The sequence below is a fragment of the Vigna umbellata genome, chromosome 3, assembly GCF_029865625.1.
Source record: "Vigna umbellata cultivar VRB3 chromosome 3, Vumbellata_1.0, whole genome shotgun sequence".
NCBI classification, from domain to species: domain Eukaryota; kingdom Viridiplantae; phylum Streptophyta; class Magnoliopsida; order Fabales; family Fabaceae; genus Vigna; species Vigna umbellata.
In genome coordinates this window covers 6,878,470-6,904,381 of record NC_142167.1, presented here as the reverse complement: position 1 = coordinate 6,904,381, position 25,912 = coordinate 6,878,470, and the positions used below count along the sequence as shown (strand labels likewise).

The following is a 25,912-nucleotide window of genomic DNA, read 5'->3' as shown; positions in this document are numbered from 1 at the left end:
AAAAGAACAGGACGAAATTGAGATTCTCCTCGATAAATAAGGACCTCCTGAATGATTAAACCTAAAATAAAAGATAAAGATATTTTCATATTCATAAAGGTATGAACATGTGATTGTTCACATCATCCTAGTGTTTAATCATTTTTCTTTCTAAATAATTAAATATGACTTTAAAGGTATAAGCACCCTCGAGATCATCCTCATCGTCCTAGGGTTTAATAATTATTTTTTAAATAATTAAATATTACTTTAAAAGTATAAGTATTCGTGTGATCGTCGGTATAGGCCTAATACTTGTTGCTTTTCTTTTTTTCCCACAATTCCTAAAATACCGAAAAAGTATAAAATCTTCGAAACCAAAAATATCAACATTGTCCAACAAATGTTCTTTACCAAACTCTTCTTCTTCCTCTGGTCAAGTATAGAGGCCCTCAATCTATGTTCTTTGCGGAGGCGACATTGGGTGCTTCATGGTCTTTACTTTGGTTCAAATACACCATTAATCCCAAATCCATAGTTGTGGGGAATCAATCTTACCCATCAATAAAAAAAAATAACTCTCACATCAGAAAAGTACTTTCACCCAAAATTCCCTAGGTCAAAATTTTAACCAGCTTCCTTGTTTGGGCGATCATTGTCAATAACTTCACCTTTCACTATGCTTTATATGTGCTTATGAACTGGCTCCAACCTACTTTAAAATGTTGCCCTATCTCAACATGTTCCTGTTCTCCGACATTGGAAGTGTTGTTATCGACTACCTGATCACCAGGAGAATATTATTTGTCACCAAAACCAGGAAATTCTTAAACATCGTAGGATTCTTGGTTACTTCTTTTGCCTTGGTGGTGATTCCCAGTTTCATAACTTTTGGTGTTGTTGTCTTTTATTCTTTTGTGGCTCTTGGTTCCTTGGCACTTGGCAGAGCTAGATTTACAGTGACTCACATGGATGTTTCTTCGAGATACGCTGGAATAGTGGTGGGTGTTTCTAATACTACAAGTACTTAAGTGTGGACGTTGACCTAACATGAAAGCTTATTGAGGCTGCTAAGGCTACTAATTCTGATCTTTCAAGTCCATAAAGCTGGAGAACAGTGTTTTTCATTCATTGATTTTTATGCATTTTTAGTTCTTTTGTATTTCTACTATTTTTAATGGGGAGAGAATTTTTATTCAAGTAACCTTTTCAATTTCATAGCTTAAGAGGTATTCTTATTCTGGGGATTTAATTTTTATTACATCTCCATGTTATATCATTCTTGGATATAAGAGGTCATGTTGTTATAACTGGATATGATTTTTTCCGTCATTATTACTTCTTTGGCTTGTACCATTATTGGCTAGTAAAGGTTAAGAACAAGGTTTCAAAGTGTTATAGCAAATTGTAAATATGTGTTACAATCCCACCTTACATTATTCATACCAAACAAAAGAAAAAAGAAAAGTCTCTCGCTCAACTGAAATTATAAAAATAAAGAACACTTTTAATGGATGGCTAATATAACTAAGTGTGGAAATAATCGATTACATAAGTTTGATAAATTATTAAAATAGAGAACTCAGTCTAATCCATTACATATAGCCTAATTTGTTAAGATTTTTAAATGAATCAATAATATGCTTAAATGTTTAAATAATCAATTACAAACATAAGATAAATTGTTAAAACAAAGGAAAAACATAACTGATTATGCGATTAACATAATCGATTATACTACAATGGGATTTGAAAAACTTATAAATATGTGTCTTGAAACCTTTTTCCATAACTTTAACATTTTCAAATACTAATAAATATTTTGAGTTTGTGTATAGGTGTTCTCAAAGAAATGTTCTTGGAGGAATAAAAAGCTTTCTTGGTGATCAATCAACAAGGATTCATTCAAGGCAATTGGGCTACATAGGTTCTGATTAATTTTGCACTTTGAAGAGTGTATTCAAGATCGGGTTCTTCAAACAATTTATATTGTGTATCTATACGAGTGTAGTAGGGGTTAAGAGCTGGGATTGCTCTTTGTATTTGTAAGAGATTAAGGTTGTTCATCTCTTGGGTTGCTATTTTGATTTTGAGTGGTGACACGAGTGCATGGAGAGGATTGTCTCTATATTCTTGTATACTCAATCATTATAGTGGAATCCCTTCAACTAAAGTTGTTGAAAAAGGACTGGATGTAGGCTTGTGATAGCCGAACCAATATAGATTGTTTGTGTGCTTGATCTTTCTCTACTTATTTATTCATTACTATTTGTTTATTGATTTCAAGAAGCCAAAAACTCATAAAGATTTCAAAAAGATAATTAAAAAGGGTTAATCCAATTCACCCCCTCCTCCTCTTGGCTTGAGATATAAGGACGTTCTTTTCTTACAATCCTCAACTTGAAGATTTGGCTAAGACATGCCAACTATCTTGAGGATTATCATTAGATAATGTTACTGGAGATGTCTCAAAAGGGGTAAGTACTGGAAGAAGCTTAAAAAATTATTGTATGATTGTGGCTTTTGTTTCACAATTAAAACCTAAGTTGAAGGAAGCTCTTCAAGACAATCAATGGTGTATAGCAATGCAAGAAGAACTAAACAAGTTTGAAAGGAATCAAGTGGGAGAATTAACATAGAGAAAACACTCATCAAGTGATAAGAACAAAATGGGTGTTCAAAAATAAATTAGATGAAGATGGAAATATATCCAAGAACAAAGCTAGGCTTGTGGCACAAAGATATAGCCAAGAAGGAGATATTGATTATGATGAAACATATGCTCCTCTTGCCAGGTTAGAGGCAATACACCTACTTCTTGCTTATGCATCTATTATGAAATTCAAATTATATCAAATAGATGTTAAAAGTTCTTTCATAAATGGTTTTCTAAATGAAGATGTATTTGTTGAACAACTACATGGTTTTAAAGATCATTGAAATCCAAATCACATCTTTAAATTAAAGAAAGCCCTTTATGGTTTAAAACAAGCTCCTAGATCTTAGTATGAAAGACTTATCAATTTTCTATTAGAAAATAGATTTAATAGAGCTAAAGTTTATTCCACTTTATTTATTAAAAGAGTAGGAAAACATATTCTGCTTACCCAGTATATGTTGATGATATTATATTTGGATCAACTAATAAATCTTTTTGCGAGGATTTTGCTAAGACTATGCAGGGTGACTTTAAGATGTCAATGATGGGTTAGTTGACATTCTTCATTGGTTTACAAATAAAGCAAACGAAAGAAGGTACGTTTCTTTCCCAAACTAAATATTGTAAAGAAATCCTGATAAAGTTCGAAATGGAAAAAGCTAAGGAGGCATCCACTCCTATGGCAACATCATGTTATCTTGACAAGGATGAATCAGATACACTTGTAAACCAAACTCTATATAAAGGCATGATATGGTCTTTATTATATCTTACTACAAGTAGGCCAGATATCGTGCAGAGTGTTTGTGAATGTGCAAGGTACCAGGCTTGTACTAGAGAATCTCACCTCACCGTAGTTAAGCGTATCCTTATGTACCTTAAGGGAACTGTGTCCTTTGGTTTGTGGTATCCTTTTAGGGTTGAACCTAGTCTTGTAGGATTTTCAGATGCAGATTATAGATGTTGTAAGATAGATAGAAAAAACACTAGTGGTACATGTCACCTTTTAGGTAGTTCCTTAGTTTTTTGGCACTTTAAGAAAAAAACATGTGTAGCCCTTTCCAATACTATGGCTAAGTATATTATTGTAGGTAAATGTTGTGCACAAATCTTATGGATGAAACAATAATTAGAGAATTTTGAAATATACCTTGACCATATACCTCTTAAGTGTGATTATACCAGTGCCATCAATCTTACTAAGAATCGCATTATGCACTCTAGAACCAAACATATAGAGATTAAGCACTACTTTCTTAGAGACCATGCTCAAAAGTGAGATTGTGAGATATAATATGTAGATACCAAGCACCAATTAACAAACATTTTAACCAAAACATTGCCCAAAGATATATTTTATGAGCTTAGAAGGGATTTGGGATTTTTAGAAATCTCTTAAAGGTCTTGTTTGTTGCATTTTCTTGTTTTTCATAAAACCTCGTGCCGTAATCGATTATCCCTTGTTGATAATCGATTATCCTTCCCTTTAGAAAATGTCAATATGTTTTGCAATAATCCATTATCATGAAGCCATAATCGATTATTTTAAGTTATAGGCTGATGGGTTATAGTATATTCAAAAATATACTATAACACTACAACCGAATGGTTTCCATGTTTCCACCGTTCGGTAGTATTAAGCCGCTCGGCAACCTCACGCCTATAACGTTCGGTAGCCTTCACCTCCCTTACCGCTCGGCATGTTTCTGCTTTCTACCATTCAGTAACTATGGAAGAAGCGATCGTTCGATAACTACGGAAGAAGCGATCATTTGGTAACTACGGAAGAAGTGATCGTTCGGTAACTACAGAAGAAGTAATCGTTCGGTAACTACGAAAGAAGCAATCGTTCGGTAGCCTTCAGCCATTCTACCATCAGCCGTTCGAGAGCTTGGTAACCTTACTGTCTACAGTCGTTCGATACTCTTCATCTTCAATATCGCTCGACATGTTCCTTCTTTCTACCGTTCAGTAATACGGAAGAAGCAATCTGTGAAGATCTCTATCACCCTCCCTCAAGATGAACATGGATATCATGCATGTTTAGCTTGGAAGTAATAGTGTTAAAAGGAGAAGGATAAAGAGATTTGGTGAAAACGTTCGCAACTTGATTGGTAGAAGGCACATGGAGAAGCTTGATGAGACCATCTTGAAGCTTTTGTCTAGTATTGTGGCAGTCTATGTCTATATGTTTGGTTCTTTCATGAAAGGTGGGATTCTTGGAAATGTGAATAGCAGAATTGTTGTCACAATAGACTGAGTAAGGAGTCGGGCATGGTATATGCAAATCTTTTAAAAGATATTGCAACCATTACAGTTCACAAGTTAGAGAAGCTGGTTTTGAAACGATAATCGATTATCTAAAGCAATAATCAATTATCATGAGTTCTAACCATTGGAAACTCAAAATATAGTCATTGTAACAGTCATAAATGGTTATATTATGCATTTATGAAGCTTTTAGGGTCTGAATACTATATATAGGGGTCCATAAACGATTGTTATCTCATACTTTGTGATTTGTATACATTCTAGTTCACATTTTCGCTCTATTGTGTGCATCTTGTCATCCACCCCTCTAGTTTTCCCCTCTTCTACTTTCTAAAAGGGTTTATAGAAGAAAGCTTCCTATAAGAAGAAGTTCACATCCTTCTTCCTCTACTCAACCCAGGACTCGCCGTAACAACTTGAGTGGTTGGATCTCTGATGAAGAAAAACATAGATAATTCACCACCTTTTGGAAGGAGAGGAGGTTGATCTCTCCCACATATGTTGATTTAAACTGGTTCCACGTATATATGTTTCAGTTTCCACAAACGTGGTTCTTCTCTCTCAAGGCCTTGCAGGATTCAACAAAATCATGGTCTTATGCTCTTTTTTGAAGGATCTTGAGGTGCTCATCAACAAGAACCAGTTGCTTGTGGGCGGTCTCAAGAAGGATGAGAGACTGATCCACTTTTAGATTATTTGGCTACTATGTCCCCGTGCTTCAAACCATGTCTAGTGCTCTGAAACTGATCTCATGATTATATATGGGATAATCAATGACATCCTGATCCATTGGTCTAGCCTCATCTGAACACAATGATGAAGGCCAAGAGGTTTCCACACTACCCTCTTCCATACGCTTTATTGGTCTCAAGAATTCTTGAATATAAAGGGGTAGATGTCTCAAAAGAAGCGTTTCGGAGTACCCATAATGGAAGTCAGATTGAGGCCTCTTCCCTCCACCAGATTTATCTTTCAGGGTAATACTTATGTCCACCGCCAGATTGTTGCATATTTACCTCATGTTTTCGGTGCTTTGTGTTTAATAGAAATTTGCTTTATCATTACTTTTGCCTTATTTATTTATTTATGGCTTATATTTCGGGGAAGTATTATATTAAAGGGGAGAAATAAATTAATCATACATAACTTTATTTAATAATGATAAAAAAGGGAGAGAAATATGTTTAAAGGTTTTAAAATATTTATTTATTGTCTATTAATCCCTTTGTTTCAGTTATGTATGAGTTACAGGATATAAGTATAGGTTACAAAAAGCTTTAAATCAAAGGAGTTTTGATCATCATAAAAAAAGGGGAGATTGTTAGCAAAATCTTGAAGTTAGAAGTTTTGATGATGCCTAAATCAAGTCTCAAGTGCTCATGTTGCAAGGAGATCTTCTTGAAGACTTGTGTTTTGTGTTAAAGTTTTTGTAATAAGTAGATTTATGTATAGGGTTGTATTTGTGGTTGATTCCCTACATTGTTTACTTTAAAATTTATTTTGGAGTCACAAAACCTTTGCAATAATCGATTACCACTTAAGATAATCGATTATCACAAATAGAATTTCAAGTTTGCTAAAAACTCATTTTGTCTCTAGAATAATCGATTACTAGTGTATGATAATCGATTATCCATAATCAATTATGACTTACAATAATCGATGATCACGACTAGCCCTTAGAGTTTTTAGGCATATTTTTAGTCGTTGTGCATTTATTAAATGCATAATTGATCACCATAAGTGGATAATCGATTATCACACGATAAATAGCTGATACCAGATTTTTGGTGGTGTCCTTGAGTGAGATCTTTATATATTTGATGAGATTGTTGATAGGGGGAGCACAGGTTTAGCTGAACCCACAATCTCAGTAATATTTGTGTTTTTGATGATGACAACACATAATTAATATTAACACATGTGTATGTACTGTGTTATACATGTTATATGTTTATGCTTACTGTGTTGTATTAGTACATGCATATTTGTGAACATAATGTGTTGATTATAGCATACCACTATGTTTGATATGTGATTTTATCTGTGTATGCATAATATGAGGTTTCGGAAATGAAAAATCACAAGCACCTAGCTTCGGCTGTTTGAACTTTAAAGTGTGGCAAAACAACAAGTTTTAAGTCGATCACATTATTGACTAAATCGATTAAAACTCGTATTTTTGCACAAATATTTTTCAAGTGTGCTGTGATGTATTTTCAGAAGAAAAGTTTTCAAATATATGCTGAGTGTTTCTACTTAATCGATTGCATGCTCCTTGTATTCGACTAAGTTTGTTAATATTTGAAAACTGGTTAAATGCTTGACATAACTGTCACAACGGTCATATTTTTAAATATGTTGACCAAACATTTATTGCAAATCGATTATATTAATTGTGCATTCAATTAACAGCGCAATTAACGAGATTCTCATAGTCCTTGTCTATTATCCAGCGAAACCACAACCAAGGGAACGAGCTTGACGAAATCACCGGGGAAAGAAGACCCTGTTGAGCTTGAGTTTAATCCAACTTTGTGAAATGACTTGAGAGGTGTAGGACAAGTGGGTGCTAAAACCGAATTCGGTCGGTCGATCCGAGTGAAAGACATTGTCAGGTGGGGAGTTTGGCTGGTGCGACACTAGTGTGGAACAAAAGGGTAAAAGCTCGTTTGATTCTGATTTCCAATAGGAATATGAATAGTGAAAGTGTGGCCTATCGATCCTTTAGTCCTTTAGAGTTTAAAGCTAGAGGTGTTAGAAAATTTACCACAAGGATAACTAGCTTGTGGCAACCAAGTGTTCATAACAACGTTGCTTTTTGATCCTTCGATATCGGCTCTTCCTATCACTATGAATCATAATTCACCAAGTGGTGGATTGTTCACCCACCAATAGGGAACATGAGCTTGGTTTAGACCATCGTGAGAAATGTTAGTTTTACCTTACTGATGACAGTGATGCAATAATAATTCAAACTAGTATGAGATGAACCATTTTTTTGCATAATTGGTCATCGTGTTTGGTTGAAAAGCTAGTGGCGTGAATCTAATGTGCGTTAGATTATGACGGGACGCCTATAAGTTAGAAGTCGGGCTAGAAGCGATGAGTGTGTTTGCGTTTGTTTACCGACCATCAATAGGAGGCCTTGTCCCCTAGAGGCACGTGTCGTGGGTGAACCTCGTACGGTGAATCAGCCTTACAAGACGCCTTGAAGCGCAATTCCCATCGAGCGTCAGGCAGAATCATTTGCAAACGACTAAAATACGCGACATAGTATTGTAAGTGGCAGAGTGACCTTGCTGCCAAGATCCACTAAGATTTGGCCATTGTCGCTTTGATTCTTCCCTTCCCTTCATCTTAAACAAAATTTTAATCTCTTTTTCTGTTCTAAGTTGCCCAAAAAGTAATTGTCTGTTTTTCAGTTTAAATGTTGTGAAAAATTGAGGAAGACGAAAGACTATATACTTGTGCAATGAAAAACATGATTCATAATGGTTGTTGGCTGTAATGCACTCTTTATAGTACTCCATGGCTACTGTAATAGTTTTGGAGCAGGAAATATTTCTTGTGGGTTGGTTTTGAACCTAGTCAAGTTTGGTGTTTGGACTTGGCATGCTTAGTGCGTGATGCCTAGATTTATGAAAATTTGAAAGTCATGGTTTTTTAGACTTAGGCGTTGGAATGGAGTCTTTATATCCCCAAATAACTACTATAAAATTCTTTGTGCAAGAAAATTTTCAATTTGGTTGGTTTTCAAGCTAACCAAGTTTGGTGGAAGAACTTGGCTAAGTTGATGCTTAGTGCTTGTACCTAGATTTGGAAAATTTTTAAAGTCATGGTTTTTTAGACTTAGAGGTTGGAATGCACTCTTTATAACCTCAAATGACTACTATAAAAATCTTGTTGCAAGAAATTTGTCAATTTAGTTAGTTTTCAAGCTAGCCAAGTTTAGTGGTGGGACTTGGCTAAGTTGGTGTTTTGTTTCAAGATTTGGGAAATTTTCAAACTCAAGGTTCTTTAGACTTAGGAACTGGAATGAACTCTTTATGTCACCAAATGACTATTGTGAAAATCTTGGTACAAGAAATTTGTCTTGTTAGTGGGTTTTCAAGCTAGCCAACTTTGGTGGTCGGATTTGGCTAAATTGGTGCTTGGTGCTTGGACCAAGAATTGTGAAAATTTTGAAGTCATGATTTTCAGAGTTATAGGTTGGAAAACACTTCAAATGGAATGAAAATGGTGCTATGAAGGATTGGTTGCAAAAACCAATCATCTTGAAGTAGTTCAAAATTTTTGAAGTTGAGTCATTTTCTTCAAAATTCATAAAAAATAATTTCTGTGAGCATTATTGAATGCAATTTGGAGGGCAGGTTACTTATGTTGATATGTAGTGGACTGCAAAAAGTTAGCTCCAAATTCTACCTATAAATGCATTTTGTCATTTTTCCCGATTGGCTAGGTTGGTGTTTGATGCCTAGATTTGGGAAATTTTCAAAGTCATGGTTTTTTAGAGTTAGGGGTTGGAATGCATTTTTTATATCCCTAAATTACTATTGCAAAAATCTTGGTGCAAGAAAGTTTTCTTGTTGGTTGGTTTTCAAGGGACTTGGCTAAGTTGGTGTTTGGAACCAAGATTTAGAATATTTTCAAACTCGTGGTGTTTTAGAATTGGGGTTGGAATGCACCTTTATATCCCCGAATGACTATTGCAAAAATCTAGGTGCAAGAAATTTGGAAATATGGTTGGTTTTCAAGCTCGCCAAGTTTGGTGAAGGGACTTGGTCAGGTGGGTGTTTGGTGCCTAAATTTTGGAAATTTTGAAAGTCATGGTTTTTTAGACTTAGGGGCTGGAATGCACTCTTTTTATCCCCAAATGACTACTGTCAAAATCTTGGTGCAAGAAATCTATCTTCTTAGTTGGTTTTCAAGCTAGCCAAGTTTGATGTTGAAACTTATTTAAGTTGGTGTTTGGTGCCAGGATTTGCAAATTTTTCAAAGTCATGGTTTATTATACTTAGGGGTTGGAACACACTCTTTATGTCCCCAAATGAGTATTTTAAAAATCTTGGTACAAGAAATTTGTGTTGTTGGTTGGTTTTCAACATAGCCAAGTTTGGTGGTTGGACTTAGCTAGGTTGGTGATTAGTGCCTATATTTGGAAAATTTTGCAAGTCATGATTTTTTAGACTTAGGGGATGGAATGCACTCTTTCTATCCCAAAATGACTGCTGTCAAAATCTTGGTACAAGAAATTTGTTTTCTTGGTTGGTTTAAAATCTAGCCGTGGTGACACTTGACTAAGTTGATGCTTGATGGCAAGATTAAGAAAATTTTCAAAGTCAAGGTGTTTTAGACATAGAGGTTGGAATGCACTCTTTATGTTCCCAAATGACTACTATAACAATCTTGGTGCAAGAAATTTGTGTTGTTGGTTTTCAAGCTAGTCAAGTTTGGTGGTAGGAGTTTGCTAACTTGGTGCTTTATGCTAAGATTTGGAAAATTTTCAAAACATTGATTTTTGAGACTTAGGTGTTGGAATGCATTCGTTATATCCCCAAATGACTAGTGTCAAAATTTTGGTGCAAGAAATTATTCAATTTGGTTGGTTTTCATGCTAGCCATGTTTGGTGCGGGTGTTGGTGCTTGGTGCTTGGTGCAAAGATTTGATAAATTTTCAAAGCTTTGATTTTGGAGACTTTGGGACTAGAATGCACTCTTTATATCCCCAAATGACTAGTGAAAAAATCTTAGTTTAAGAAATTTGTAAATTTGGTTGGTTTTCAAGCTAGCCAAGTTTGGTTGTGGGAGTTGGCTAGGTTGGTGCTTGGTACCAATATTTGGGAAATTTTCATAGTCATTGTTTTTTAGACTTAGGAGCTGGAATGTACTTTTTTGTCCCCAAATGACTAGCGTAAAAGTCCTAGTTCAATAAATTTGTCAGTATGGTTTGTTATCAAGCTAGCCGAGTTTGGTGGTGAGACTTGGCTAAGTTTGTGCCATGTTTCAAGATTTAAGAAATTTTCAAAGTCAAGGTTTTTGAGACTTAGTGGTTGGAATGCACTCTTTATATTGCCAAATGACTACTGTGAAAATCTTGACACAAGAAATTTGTCTTGTTGGTTGGTTTTCAAGATAACCAACTTTGGTGGTGAGACTTGGCTAAATTGGTGCTGGGTGCTTGGGCCAAGATTTGTGAAAATTTTGAAGTCATGATTTTTGAGAGTTATGGGTTGGAAAACAATTCAAATGGAACGAAATGATGCTTTGAAGGTTTAGTTGCAATATCAATCCTTCTTGAAGTAGTTCAAAAAAATTTAATTTGAATTGTTTGCTTCATAATTCATAAAAAGTAATTTCCATGAGCTGATTGAATGAAATTTGGAGGGAAGGTTACTTATGCTGATATATAGTGGACTACAAAAAATTAGCTCCAAATTCGATCTATAGATGCAGTTTTCCATTGTTCTTGGTTGGCTAGGTTTGTGCTTGATGCGTAGATTTGGGAAATTTTCAAAGTCATGATGTTTTAGACTTAAGGGCTGGGATGAACTCTTTATGTCCTCAAATGACTACAATAAATTTTGTTTCAAGAAAATTTTCAATTTGGTTGATTTTTAAACTAACCAAGTTTGGTGGTAGGTCTTGGCTAGATTGGTGCTTGGTGCAAAGATCTGGAAATTTTTCAAAGTCATGGAGTTTTAGACTTAGAGGCTAGAATTCAATCTTCATGTCCCAAAATGACTACTTTAAAAATATTGGTGCAAGAAATTTATCGATTTGGTTGATTTTCAAGCTAGTCAAATTTGGTGGTGGGAGTTGGCAAAGTTTGTGCGCTGTGAAAAGATCTGGAAAGTTTTCAAAGTCATGGTTTTTGAGACTTAGGGGCTGGAATGCACTCTTCATATCCCAAATGACTACTGTAAAAATCTTGGTGTAACAAATTTGTCTTGTTGGTTGGTTTTGAAGCTAGCCAACTTTGGTGGAGGGACTTGGCTAGGTTTGTGCTGGGTGCTTGGGCTAAGATTTGTGAAAATTTCGAAGTTATGGTTTTTTAGACTCATAAGTTGGAAAACACTTCAAATGGAATGAAAATGGTGTTGTGAAGACTTGGTTGCTAAACTAATCCATCTTGAAGTAGTTCAGAATTTTTGAAGTTTAGCCGCTTTCTTCAAAATTCATAAAAATTAATTTCCTTTAACGGATTGAATGAAATTTGTACGGAAAATTAATTATGTTGGTATATAGTGGACTACAAAAAATCAGCTCCAAATTCGACCTATAGATGCATTTTTCCATTTTTTTTCCTGTTGACTAGGTTGGTGTTTGGTGCCTAAATTTGGGAAATTTTCAAAGTCATGGTTTTTGTGACTTAGGGGCTGTAATGCACTCTTTATATCCCCAAATGACCATAATAAAAATCTCAGTGCAAGAAATTTGTCAATTTGGTTGGTTTTCAAGATAACCAAGTTTAGTGGTGGGACTTGGGTAGGTTGGTGTTTGGTGCTAAGATTTGGAAAATTTTCAAAGTCATGATTTTTTAGACTTAGGGGTTGGAATGCACTCTTTATATCCCTAAGTAACTTTGAAAATAGAGTCAAAGAGTGATTGAAATTATCAAGAGGGAAGCGGATAGGGGCTGACGATGTGTCTCAGTCGGACGTGGAATGGTGAAAGCCAGTCTATCGATCGACTCGAGACATTGACCGACACAGATTGTGATGGTGGCCTAAGATCGGGCTGTTGAAATGCTCATGGAGACGTCATCGTCACGTTTGTGGACGACAACGCATGCCTTAAGTGTGTCTCGGCATGTGCATGCTCCAAGCGTCAGCTTGAGGGCTCCCCATTCAGCCTGTCTTGAAACATGGACCAAGGAGTGTGACATGTGTGCGAGTCAACGGTTGAGTAAACCCGTAAGTATGGATAGCAAAAAAATTCGCGCCTGCGGATATCCGCGGATAAAATTCGCGACGGATAGTTAATATCTGCGAATATTTACTACCTGCGGGTTGTGGGTAGCGAGTATTTTAATACCCGCTTATAAATGGGTCGAGTGCGGGTATTATACTATCCGTTCCCGCGGATATCCGCTACTCGAAAAAAACAAAAATAAAAATTTAATTTATATTTTATTAAGTTAAATTTAATTAAAATTAACATTAATTTATATTTTATAAAGTTAAATTTAATTAAAATTAAATTTTAATTTATATTTAATTAAATTTATATTATATTATATATATATTTTTAATTGTATTTAAATTTTTATTTAATAATTTATAAAAATATATTTTTTTAAATATTTGTAGATATCCGCGGGTATCCACGGGTTTTAAAATATCCGCGGGTATTTTTTTAGCGGGTATCCGTGCGGGTAACGAGTGGATTTTTTCTTGTCAGGTTGGGTTGCAGGTAGGCATTATTATCCGTACCCGACCTGACCCGTTGTCATCCCTACTTGTAAGGTGTAAGGAATCTGATTAGTGGGATCCCCTTGTGGGTTGCACTGGTGATCGACCCTGATCTTCCGTGAAGGGTTCGAGTGAGAGCATACTTGTCGGAACCCGAAAGATGGTGAATTTCTTATATAGGTGGAGTGTACTAATGATACATTGATGTCAATTAAGTTTACTAGACAAGGCATCCCAAACTCCTAAGTTGTGTATACAAATTATCTATTGATATGGTTTGGAAATGGAGATGTCTCAAACTGATTTTCATTCATGGTAGTATTATGTGTCCAACTACTCTTAAAGGCATTTTTATCCATTTGATTCTGATAAATATTATGTGTGGAATGAATTTATTGCTCGTTGTCATCTCATAAACAAAAAACCTTACAATCATATATATAATATATTATCTATATTTAAAATATCTAATCACAATCTCTTTCTTGTCAAATTATTCACTTTTTGTGTTTTTAGTTGTCATGTCTTGATCAACTGATACTGAAATATCTAGAATTTAATGAATTTATATTATTTAAACTGGATAACTCACAAGTATATCATTTTCTCCTAAGGATGGTAATGGATCAGGTTAGATATGTATCTATTTGTTATTCGACTTGTAATAAAAAATCTCAATTATTACCTATTGAATATTCATTTAAAAAATATTTGTAGATATCGCAAATATTAAAAAAATATATATTTTATAAATTTTTAAAATAAAATATAAATAAAATTACTACTCAAAATATAATATAAATTAAAATTTAATTTTAATTAAACTTAATCTAATAAAATATAAATTAATTTTAATTTTAATTAAATTTAACTTTATAAAATATAAATTAAATTTTTATTTTAATTTGTAAAACAGTTTTGGACATTCTTCCTACACCATTGAAAAAACATTTCAACTTAACGTTTACGTGTTTGGTTGGGAAAATAGCTCTGCTTCGATAACATTAAGATGTCAATGATGGTTGCCTCCATCGTTGTCGACCAAAGATAACAACTGATCCAGCCCATGCAACTACCACCATTGTGTATACTTTTATCTACAAATATAGTTTTTATCAAAATTCGTAAGACGACAAATTCATTTACCATTGCCTAATCTACCCATTTTCGTGCTCGACCCTTGTGTCCTAATGAATTCAGTATAAACACTTTCTTACTCAGACAATTGACTGCATAACACCACCACTCGCAACAGTTGGGATAAAAAATTACGTTTCAAAATACAATATATGATTAACATAAATAATATAAATAATAAATAATGTGAACAAAATTGATTGTATGTAAGTACTTACAAGATCACAATTCATCAATCGGTTCAAAGTTCAATTCACTATAAACTCTAGGAAACCAAAATTCAATTCAACCTCAAAAAATAACACATCAAAATTATACTAAAAAATAAATAATGCAAAAAATACGATCTTATGAACGATGGATCTGACACAATGACCAAATCCCGAATCCGCAACTCAGTTCAAGTAAATCCCTTCAGAAATCTTCTACAAATTTTCTAACACGAGCTCAAATGTCAGAACCTCAAATCCCATAGCAGACGTCAACGACAAAAGTTCCACACGTAATCAAAAATATTCAAAAATAGACAAAAAGTGTTACCGTTTTTTTCAAGAACACACCCAAAGCTGCCTCAACGTCGTCTGAAAGTCACCTGAAAAGGGTAAGAGCACGCAACACCAAAATAGAAAACCACCAAATCTCCCCCAAAACCCCAACCACAATGTCTGCTCAAACCGACCACCACACACCACGATCACTCTTAATGTACAAATGAAAGCAAAATATTCATGTAAAATGGAGATCAATAAAACACCCTGCTGCAACTACTGAGTACGAAGGAAGAGAGTTGAATGCGGAGGAAGAGAGTCATCAGGACATAGGAAGAGACAGAATCTCTGCGGTGGAGACAGATTTGCCTTTTAAAATTGCATTTGTTTAGATGATTTGCGGTTTTTCATTCATCACTAATGGAATATTTGAGGGTATGTAAGGGGAAAAACTCTTTTTGCCCAGAAAGAAAGACACTGGTCATTAGTGTTTGGCAGTTGTTAAGGGAGTCTTTTGCGAATTATTTGAGGTGAGTTTCTTCGTTCATAGAAAACATTGTTCATGGTTTACAGAGTTTTGATGCAGGTTGCAAGTAGGCCAACTTACAGCGTCCATGGTCTTTCAATTGAAGAGGAGTTAAGGTTGAAGATGAACAATTAACCCATCTAAATGAAGATCAACTTGAGGTGAAGATGAATCAAGAATCATTCCATCATGTAATCGATTCTATGGTGTAAGTTAGGAGTGGAATCGATTTCATTAAAGTTTTGTGGGAGGACGTAATTGATTACTTTGCAGAATGTAATCGATTCCACCATCTTAATGGAATACGTGAACCATTCTAACATTTTTTTAACCGATTTTATAACCACGACTAAATTATATTTTAGAAAAATATTCTTTAAACAAAAAAATTTCAGTTTCCTAATAAATAAATATTATATTAATTATTTACTTATTTTTTATTTTACTATTTAAAATAATTTTTACCAAAAAATATATTATTTTTAAATATAATTTTATATTACTATTATCACTAAAGATAATTTGATATTTTTTATTTTTTATCCATTAAAAATTCATCACACAAGGCTTCTAGCCTATAGTCTAATACAGGACCACATCCAACAGATAACCACAACTCCTTAAATTCATCGTACCCAACACTTTTGACTATACTGACTACAATAAAATAACTCCATAAGTCAGGATAAAAAAACATTGTATCACTTTTCCCTTCATACTTCAAGCAGCCGTCATTGACAAACTTCCCCCATGGTGAATAACAACCTCTATATCATCATCCATCACAGACAACACAATCAAGAATATTCTACACCTAGAAATAAGCCTAAAACAACAAAAAAACACTCTTACTAAAGTGATAATGACAAAACAAACGAAGTGTAACTATGGGGACATGGGGACCACAAGCGCAATATGCAAACACCACATTTTTAGACAATCCCAACCTCACATTCAAAAAAGCATCGCCAGATAACAACAAAAAATACCGAATATTAAATTCATATCTATCTAAAGTAGAGATGCTAACCTTCCACCAAATTCCAGTCGAACCACTTCACGCACACGTTGAACGACTTCGCGATTCACGTCGAAACTCCAATGATGAAGCTTCAAATCCCTAATTAAGTATGTATCGTCTCCACTAAGGACTTCGCGCAAGGTTGCGGTGCACTCTCTTCTCAGTTTTTTAATCCCAAATTGAATCCCAATTTCAATTTTATTGAACCCTAAATCCCATTTCAGAATTCCATAATATTATATTATCACATTTTACCAATTTTCACATATAAAACTCTCACCATGCCACGATTCAACTCTCAGCATGCCACGTTTAAAAAAATTAACACGTCAACCTCCAACCTCGTTAAGTCAATTTAACGGCACATGCTCAATTATTTCAAATTAACACTATTTAGGACTCAATTGGAGATTTTTAAAAAACGGAAATTAAAATGGAAAAAACCTACATAAATAGGGACAACTAGAGGAGTTTAACCTATATTTTTTGGTAAAAATCATTTGAAATAATAGATTATTATTATAATAAATAAAAAATATTAATGTATTTGTTATAAAAAAATGTTCAATATTTTTGTGGAAGAAAAAAAAAACTAAACAGTACTTTATGAATCTCTCAAATTGGTTGAAGCAAAAAGCAAAGACAGGGGATGAAAAAATCAGTACTACACGTAATAGCTAAACCAAAAATAATTTTATCAAATGATTAAACCTACCCATAAACCTTTTCATAATACACGAGATGGGATGAAGGACGAATCTCGCACTCGTCACTTTCAATTCACTGCAAATGAACTTAAAATATGATCGCAAATTCCCACCTTCAATTTTATGTAAACAGTTAATCACTCAAAACTAACATACCTAAGTCTAATATTTCTCTACCAACACATACTTAAAACTTTCAAACCATGGAAAATATTGTATTGGAACATGAAGGATCTAGCTTTTTTCTTCCCACTGACATTATTATATAGAGGAAAGAGTTGGAATGTAAAAATTAATAGACTTTTTGACTTAATTAACCAATGGACAACATTTTCTAGAAGCTGAATTACTTACTCGACAATGATATATTTCTTTCTTTACAAGTCATTCCATCTTCGACAGAAATTGTCTTTTTTTAAATTTTTCACCAAAAAAAGTTAAAGCAAATTGCAACATATAATAGAAGTTATATTACCAAGAGTAATAACCACCAAAATTCAGACCGTGCTTACTTCCTACTAATCTCATTGTTACCAACAATCATAACCAACACACTCCTACTAAGGTTTTCGAGATAAATAATAATACTTTACCAACATTTTTTTTGTAATAATTTAACATTATCTACGATCATTATATAATTAATCTAAAATTATTACATAATCAATAATAATAATAATAATAATAATAATAATAATAATAATAATAATTTTAAACACCGCACCTCACAACAAAAAAAACTGTTTGTTTTTTGTTCACGCCATCTCCGTACCGGATTGAAGTCTGAAGTCTAACTATTGATGGTCTATATGCAATTTACTTTATTAACTTTTTGACCTATAGCAACCCTTGATCTCTTTAATAATTTCTTTCCACTTCCTGATGTCATCAACAGTATTACAACTTTAATGTTTTTTTGTGTTTAATGTTAGGTAGTTTGATGCCTTTAAATTGAAACCTAAATAAAAGAACCACAAATTCTCCTTTTTTCAAAAGTTATATTAATATATTTAAATCATTAATCGAAAACAAAACACAAGACATAAGTAACAACAAATACAGCAATATACTCCCTAAAAAATCAGAACAGTTGAAAACAAAATGCATTCATCTTCATCCTTATTTAATCTTAGTTGAAAATAAAACTTCACAAAAACTATTACACTGAGAAAAGAAAAATGAAGGACACGGATGAAGTAATTAGTCCTAGAATTTCTTCAAGTCTTCTTTTTTTGGAAATAAACTTTATGGCCTTTCTGTAAATTTAAAATTTAAAATTTTCGAAGTTGTGTAACTGTTCCAATATACAATAAAATCTTATGCCATTGGTTTGAATAAAAAAAAACAACCTTTTATATGGAGCATGAAACAATATGCAATAACTCGGTTTTGATTTTTGTCGTGGAACACTTGCAAGAATAATTAAATAAAAAGTTAGTGGCTTCTACGCACATGATACAATAAATAACTTCACCTAACGAATATCCTAAAAGTATATATGCAAAAAACTATACATATCAGTACAGAGAGGGGGCCACAAATCACTTTCTGCAGTGGCCATGTTGATAACCCTCCACCTTTGTGCCAACCAGATCATTCTCAACAAAACCATCACCATGGTTTGGTTTTCACTCCAATTTTTCAACCCTTTTGGACACAACACGGTCTAGCAAACCATGTCTGCAAAATCAATGAAAATAGAGAAGCCAGATAAGAACTTTGAAGTCGGATCAGTTCCTCGTATACCTCCTGAATCCCCTTGGTGTTGGAACCACATCACGGCCAGTTTTTAACAAGCCTTGGCGATCCTTAATTGTTTTATCAAACAATCTATTGTCTGGATTCTCAGCATAGCATACATAGTAACAGCTCACACAGGCATGAGGCACTGCCATGGCAATTCTGGTCTGCAGAGTCAAAAAGTTGAATATGTTAATTAATTAACACCACTTGCTCACATGTTAATCATTCATTTGTGAACTGCTACTATCATCATAATAATAATAATACAAAAGTTGTGAGATAAAGGGTACCAACCAAAAGGTATCCAATGAGGAATGTGAGGAGGGATAAGGTAGCTGTGAAAGATTGGTGTACTGTATGGGTCCAAGCAGCTACAAAAATGACACAAATAGAGCCGCTGCAAACTCCTGTGAGGAAGCAAATTGAGCTGGTTATATCAGAGTCTACAATTGGCACCATGTCTTCCTTCTCAAAGAGGCCCCAAGTGTCTCGAGATGCCTTCACAAACCCTTTTCCATATGCTGCTATCTGTTTAGATGAATTCAAATGAGTTCAAACCACTTAGTTTAGTTAAATACCTTTTCTTGAACTATGCACTAACGGTGTTGAATGTGTAGTCAAATAAAGTTGGAGCAAGGACCACTCTGAAGCAGAGGCAGTCAGATAGTGATTGTTCAGTCATATCTTCATCACAAGCAAAATGACCACTATAAAAATTTGAAACTCGGTAGGGGCCATGTGATGAAAGAATCCAAAGGGTATATGACAAACACACAAAATTATCAAGCTTACAGGTAAATCTTACTTTGAGAAAACCAACCAATAAAACGTAAGAAAGGCATGTTTGTTAAATGGCTTGTATTGTAGGAGAGAAAATTAAGAAAAAAATGAAATGAGTTTAATATAAGTTAATACAATTTATGCATGAGAACTTATGAAAATAAACTTATGTAATATTTTTTTTTCTTCTGTTCTATAAGTTCTTATGGAGAGGCATGTCTGAGCAAAGCGTTAGCTTTTAGCCATCGAAACACATTGATTGTAGGCTCAATAGGGAAAACTCAATTTTACCAAAAGTGAAAGATTAACAAATGAGAATCACACATTGACTGAATTTCATGAAGTGCAGTTATGTGTACCGATTAAAATCTGTTAATTTGCAGAGTTACCTGAACATATGCCCAGCCATTGCCATTTCTGAAAACGCAATCCATGACTCTTAAACAACAACGAGCACAGCAGAACATGAATTCATCTTCTCCCTCAAGCAAATTGAGTCCCCGTGCAACAATCCTCAGGGCCTCAATTGCAGGCACAAAGAGAGACCCCAAACAAGCACTTCCAAGATTCCGCGTCAGAGCTCTCAGAAAACAAAATTGGGTGTTAGATTGCATTCCTCTGAGGTAATACAAAGCAATGGCCCTACTAACAGTGATGTTAACGACATTCCTCATGACCTCAGTAGTCCATTGCAAACTCAGCACCAACAGAATGATGGTTAAAGGAGGAAAATAGAAGTTTAGTGCTCCAATCACAGCTAAAATCCACAGAGATATCCACAAGAATCCAGCCCCAAGAACATGATATGTGGGTTTGTTCAGATCAGGGAATTTGGACACAGGTTGAAGAGACAGACTCAAGACCTTACAGCAAAACTTAATTCTGTGACTAACCCAACAAGCATATAAGCCATTGCCAATTGCAAAAGCAATGAAACACACTCCAACACCATCGGTGGCAGGCTTTTGAAAGCAAATAAGGAGAATCCCAGCAGCCAGAGACATAACAAAAGTAAACCAAAGTATGAAATGAAGCATCAAAGTGGGCCATTTCCTGATCGCCCCTTGCCAAATGAACGCAAGGATTATGCTCATAAAAGATGAAGCCTCCACTTGTGGAAGAAAATACTTTAACACGTCTTTCTCTTTCCTCTTGGTAGATTCCGATTCTTGGATAAGCCCTTGAACTCCCTTGAACACAAGAAAGCACACCAACGCAACAGCTATAAACAAGTGGAGAACAAAGAGAAACAAGGATATTTTGTTGGTATATTTTCTCGAATTCAGATTCGCTACTTCGGGTTGCTGTTAAAACAGGGGAATAGAACAATACCTTATAAGATTGTAACATTAAAAAATTCACGAAAAAAACAACAAACACAACACATACAGAATTACTGCAAACTCAAGGAACCCATTACAATCTTTAGCAAAAGAGATGCAAATTTCCTTAAAAAAATTGAGTTGAACAAGGCATTTCACTCCTCTGCAGAGAGAAAGAAAAGTACCTGTAGTGGGGTTGGAGTGGAGCGAGTTTGAGTGTGAGGACGCTGAGATTGAGCAGCAGAAGGAGTTGCAGCTCTTGTGGAACTATTGATCACAATTCTCAAAGGGTTCGTGGGGTTCAACCTGTGGAAACCTGCGAGATGAGATTCTTCATGATCATAACTTTGATCATCCACAACATCATTGCTCTTAACCTTTCTCTCTTCTTCAACATCCACTTCCCCTTTCTCCAAGTCTTCCTCCTTCTTTGCTCCAACCACGGTTTCATTCTCTTTCTCAACCACCACCTACCATGCCAAAAACAAAAGAAAGATTAAAACTTGGCACAGAATAGCAACCCCCTTAGACACAAAAAGCTGAAACCATCAACTCACAGGCTCTCCGACACCCATTGGCGGCGGCGACGGCGGCGGCGTTGCGGTGTGTCAGCTGAGTTGAGAAACGAATGTTGGTAGAGAGATGACGTTACTGTCTTGAACTGTTATATTTTATTTTCATTTGGACTTTTTTTTTTACCATGCCTTTGCCTTCTAAGAAAGTATCTTTTATGTTGGACCCACGAGTTGCGAACTGCAAACATGCCATAACAGCGCGTGGAGCAACGCTGCTGTCACGTGTCAGAAGAAAACACAGCACGTGGAAATGGGTTCGTAAAACGCGAATATTTTATCAGACATGCAAGGAAAGTACAGAATTAGAAAGTAAATGTTTGCGTACCATGCTTGTTCCTCAGTAATAAATAAATGAACATTTTTTGTTTTTTGAAAAAATGTTAATCTTTCGTTTGTAACTCCGTTAACATAAGAAGTGCTTTTACGATGTTTTTTTTTTCATAGGTGACACATTTTTACATGAGCTCTGTTTACGAATTGGGGTGTCGGGTAGCGAGTTGGAGAACAGCTACAGAGTACGTGGGCCTTCGCTATACAGTGCACTTCAAAAAGGGAAAGGAAATAGAAATTGAAGATAATGACCACAAACCCTTCTCCAAAACTTCATTGATTAATGACGAGTTTCAATTAACAAATTTCTTTCGGATTGTAACATTCCATATATATTGTGGTTAGATTTTTTTTTTTCAAACCCCTTTATTCCTTCAATTAAGAAAACCACTTGGTATATCTTTGGAATGGTTGATTGATGACTATTAGAAATTTAGAAATTAAAATAATATGTTATGCTATTTTTTAAGAAAATAAAAGTCGTGTTGACTAGTAGGATTTATTTGCTATTTTTTAGGTACTAAGAACACTAATTTGTTAGTGGTTATAGATGTCAACATTTATGTGCATTTACATTCAGTTATTTGCTTTATAAAAGCAATATCACTCCTCAATAAAATATGAATGCAGTTTTATATTAATGTGTTCCTCTCTCTCAACTTTTCCTTCAATAAAATAACCTACAAATTGGTATCAACAGCTATATCTTACGGGACCTATGGACGCTGAAACAAGTTTCTCTCAAGTTGCTCCTCCTATCTTTGATGGAGATAACTATGATCTCTGGGCCATAAAAATGCAGAACTTTCTAGAGGCTTTGGATCTTTGGAAGCGGTGGAGGACGATTACGATATTGCTCCGCTGCCTGACAACCCCACTGTAGCCCAGATGAAAACCTACAAGGAGAAAAAAACCAGGAAAGCAAAGGCAAAGGCATGTCTATTTTCTGGTGTTTCAAAACTAATTTTCACCAGGATCATGTCTCACAACACAACAAAAGCAATTTGGGATTACTTGAAGGAAGAATATGCAGGAGATGAGAGAATTAGAAGCATGCAAGTATTGAATTTAATGAGAGAATTTGAACTGCAAAGAATGAAAGAATCAGATACCATCAAAGAGTACTCAAATACGTTGCTTGGCATTGCCAACAAAGTAAGATTGTTGGGCACTGTTTTTTCTGATTCAAGAATTGTTGAAAAAATTCTTGTATCAGTACCAGAAAGATATGAAGCTTCTATAGCTACCTTGGAGAACACAAAGGATCTATCTAAGATCACTTTAGCAGAGGTGCTACATGCTTTACAAGCCCAAGAGCAAAGAAGACTTATGAGGCAAGAAGGATCTGTGGAGGGTGCTTTTCAAGTCAAATTCCAGAGCAATGACAACAAACAAAGGAAGAAGTAGAACACTGATATCAGACTTGGAAGATTAAACAAGATCAACAATAAGAATAATAATACTCAGGTTTTTCCACCTTGTCCTCACTGTAAGAAAACCAATCATCCACAAAAAAGGTGCTGGTGGAGACCGGATGTAAAGTGTCATAAGTGTGGGCAGCTAGGGCACATGGAAAAGATTTGCAAATCTCATCAACAACAATGAGAAGTTAAAGTTGCTGAGGATCAACCACAAGAGGAACAATTATTTGTTGTTACATGCTTTGCTACCAATAGCTCCACAGAAAGTTGGCTCATAGACAGTGGTTGCACAAATCACATGAGTTATGATCGAGAACTCTTTAAAGAACTTGACAAAACTGCACTTTCTAAAGTCAGAGTAGGTAATGGAGCATATATTGCAGTAAAAGGCAAAGGAACAGTAACAATTGAAGGTCAAACAGGTTTGAAACTGATTTCAGATGTTTTATATGTTCCAGAAATTAACCAAAACCTGTTGAGTGTTCCTCAATTGCTTGAAAAAGGTTATAAGGTGTTGTTTGAAGACAAAAACTGCATGTTTAAACATTCAGCAGGCAAGGAAGTATTTAAAGTTAGAATGAAAGGAAAAAACTTTACTTTGGACTTCATGAGTGAAGAACAGGCTGCAGTGCACAAAGAGGTCAGTAGTACAATACTTTGGCATAAAAGATTGGGCCATTTTCATCATAATGCTCTAATATTCATGAAGAAGAATGACATGGTCAGAGGCTTACCTGATATAGAAGTATTTCCTACATGCATTGCTTGTCAATATGGAAAGCAAACAAGACTCTCATTTCCACAACACAAGACTTGGAGGGCTATACAAAATCTACAATTGACACATACAGATGTTGAAGGTCCTATGAGCACAAAATCATTGAATGGCAGTAGGTATTATATTATTTTCATTGATGACATGACAAGAATGTGTTAGATATATTTTATGAAGTTTAAATATGAAGTTGCTGGCATTTTTTGGAAGTTTAAAACTTTGGTGGAAAATCAAAGCAAGTGCAAAATGCAGATGATCAGATCCGACAATGGAACTGAATATACTTCCAAAAAATTTAACAAGTTTTGTGAAGATACAGGTGTAGAACACCAACTTACAAGCCCTTATTCACCTCAGCAAAATGGCACTGCAAAAAGGAAAAATCGGACGATTATGGAGATGGCTAGGTGCTTACTTCATGACAAAGAGTTGCCTAAAAAATTCTGGGCAGAGACTGTAAATACATCAGTATTTTTACTCAATAGACTGCCAACAAAAGCTTTACAACAAAGAACGCCTTTTGAAGCATGGTACGGTTACAAACCTGAGCTCTTTAATTTAAAGATATTTGGTTGCTTGTGTTTCTCTTATATTCCTCATATTAAGAGAGACAAATTGGACAAGAAAGCAGAACCTGGAATTTTTGTAGGCTATAGCTTGATTTCAAAGGCCTACAGGATCTATCTTCCACATAACAACAAAGTCATTGTTAGCAGGGATGTGAAATTCTTGGAGTTTGATTGTTGGAGCTGGAAAGACAACAAATTCCTTGAACAATTTGATTGTTTGAACTGGAAAGGCAACAATGAGCTTGGATTGCAGGAGGAGAATGAAGATGTGGATGATGAACCTGTCAGAGGAACAAGATTGCTTTCTGACATTTATCAAAGGTGTAATGTTGCGGTCATGGAACCTAGTGGATATGAAGAGGCTGCGACTGACAAGAGGTGGATAAATGCTATGGAAGAGGAGCTTAAAATGATTGAAAAAAAATCATACGTGGGAGTTAGTGGATAGACCTAGTCATAAAAAGGCCATTGGAGTAAAGTGGGTTTATAGAACCAAGTTCAATCCTGATGGTTCTGTGAACAAATACAAGGCAAGACTTGTTGTCAAGGGATATGCTCAGATGTTTGGGGTGTATTTCTCTGAAACATTTGCCCTAGTTGCCAGGCTAGACACAACAAGGTTGCTGCTAGCACTAGCTGCACAAAAAGGTTGGCTTATACATCAATTGGATGTAAAATCAGCATTTTTGAATGGATATTTGGAGGAAGAAATTTTTGTGGAACAACCAAAAGGTTTTGCTCTTCAAGGACAAGAAGACAAGGTTTATCTACTGAAAAAGGCATTATATGGTTTGAAACAAGCACCAAGGTCTTGGTATAGCAGAATTGATGCACATTTAATGAGCTTAGGCTTTGTGAAAAGTCTAAGTGAGTACACCTTATATATTAAAAAGGTGAACGAAGATATACTTATGATATCTCTATATGTTGATGACTTATTTGTTACAGGAAATTTTAAGGAGATGATTGACAAGTTTAAAGAAGAAATGGAAAATATCTTTGAAATGACAGACCTTGGAAAGATGACATTTTTTCTTGGTATGCAAGTGCAGCAAAAGAAAAATGAAATATTTGTGTGCCAAGAAAAGTATGCAAAGGAAGTCCTTATGAAGTTCAACATGGAAGGGTGTAAGTCAGCTGTAACTCCAATGAACCAAAAAGAAAAGTTTTGCAGAGAAGATGGTGCTGAAAAGGT

The 25,912-nt window shown here is 34.9% G+C and overlaps 1 protein-coding gene, 1 long non-coding RNA gene and 1 pseudogene across 3 annotated transcripts; 2 read left to right on the top strand and 1 right to left on the bottom strand.

Annotated features, from left to right (window-relative positions):
* The first annotated feature begins 405 nt into the window (after nt 1–405).
* LOC124825409 (putative anion transporter 6) lies at nt 406–1,183 on the top strand (annotated as a pseudogene).
* A 17,393-nt stretch (nt 1,184–18,576) lies between these two features.
* Nucleotides 18,577–21,756, bottom strand: LOC124825397 (Plasma-membrane choline transporter family protein). Of its 2 annotated transcripts, none has more exons than XM_047298000.2 (5): nt 21,605–21,756; nt 21,233–21,517; nt 20,115–21,029; nt 19,240–19,473; nt 18,577–19,109 (listed from the first exon to the last, which is right to left on the bottom strand). In XM_047298000.2, the coding sequence occupies exons 1-5, from the start codon at nt 21,620–21,622 to the stop codon at nt 18,933–18,935; spliced, it is 1,629 nt and encodes a 542-aa protein (XP_047153956.1). In that variant the 5' UTR covers nt 21,623–21,756; the 3' UTR covers nt 18,577–18,932. The 2 variants fall into 2 exon arrangements, with proteins under 2 accessions (XP_047153956.1, XP_087967230.1); XM_088111104.1 differs by having other exon boundaries at nt 20,115–20,915.
* Nucleotides 21,757–21,795: 39 nt separating this feature from the next.
* On the top strand, nt 21,796–22,447 carry LOC148201509 (uncharacterized). Its single transcript, XR_015785325.1, has 2 exons — nt 21,796–21,931; nt 22,067–22,447. It is a non-coding gene; the product is annotated as an uncharacterized LOC148201509 (long non-coding RNA).
* Nucleotides 22,448–25,912: the final 3,465 nt, after the last annotated feature.

Bases quoted from the DNA above. Each gene is read 5' to 3' on its own strand.
- LOC124825397 (XM_047298000.2), bottom strand. The intron at 21,030-21,232 runs GTACTTTTCTTT...CTGTTTTAACAG, and splicing joins CCACTCCAACCCCACTACAG to CAACCCGAAGTAGCGAATCT. The intron at 19,474-20,114 runs GTAACTCTGCAA...TCATCTAAACAG, and splicing joins ATGGCTGGGCATATGTTCAG to ATAGCAGCATATGGAAAAGG.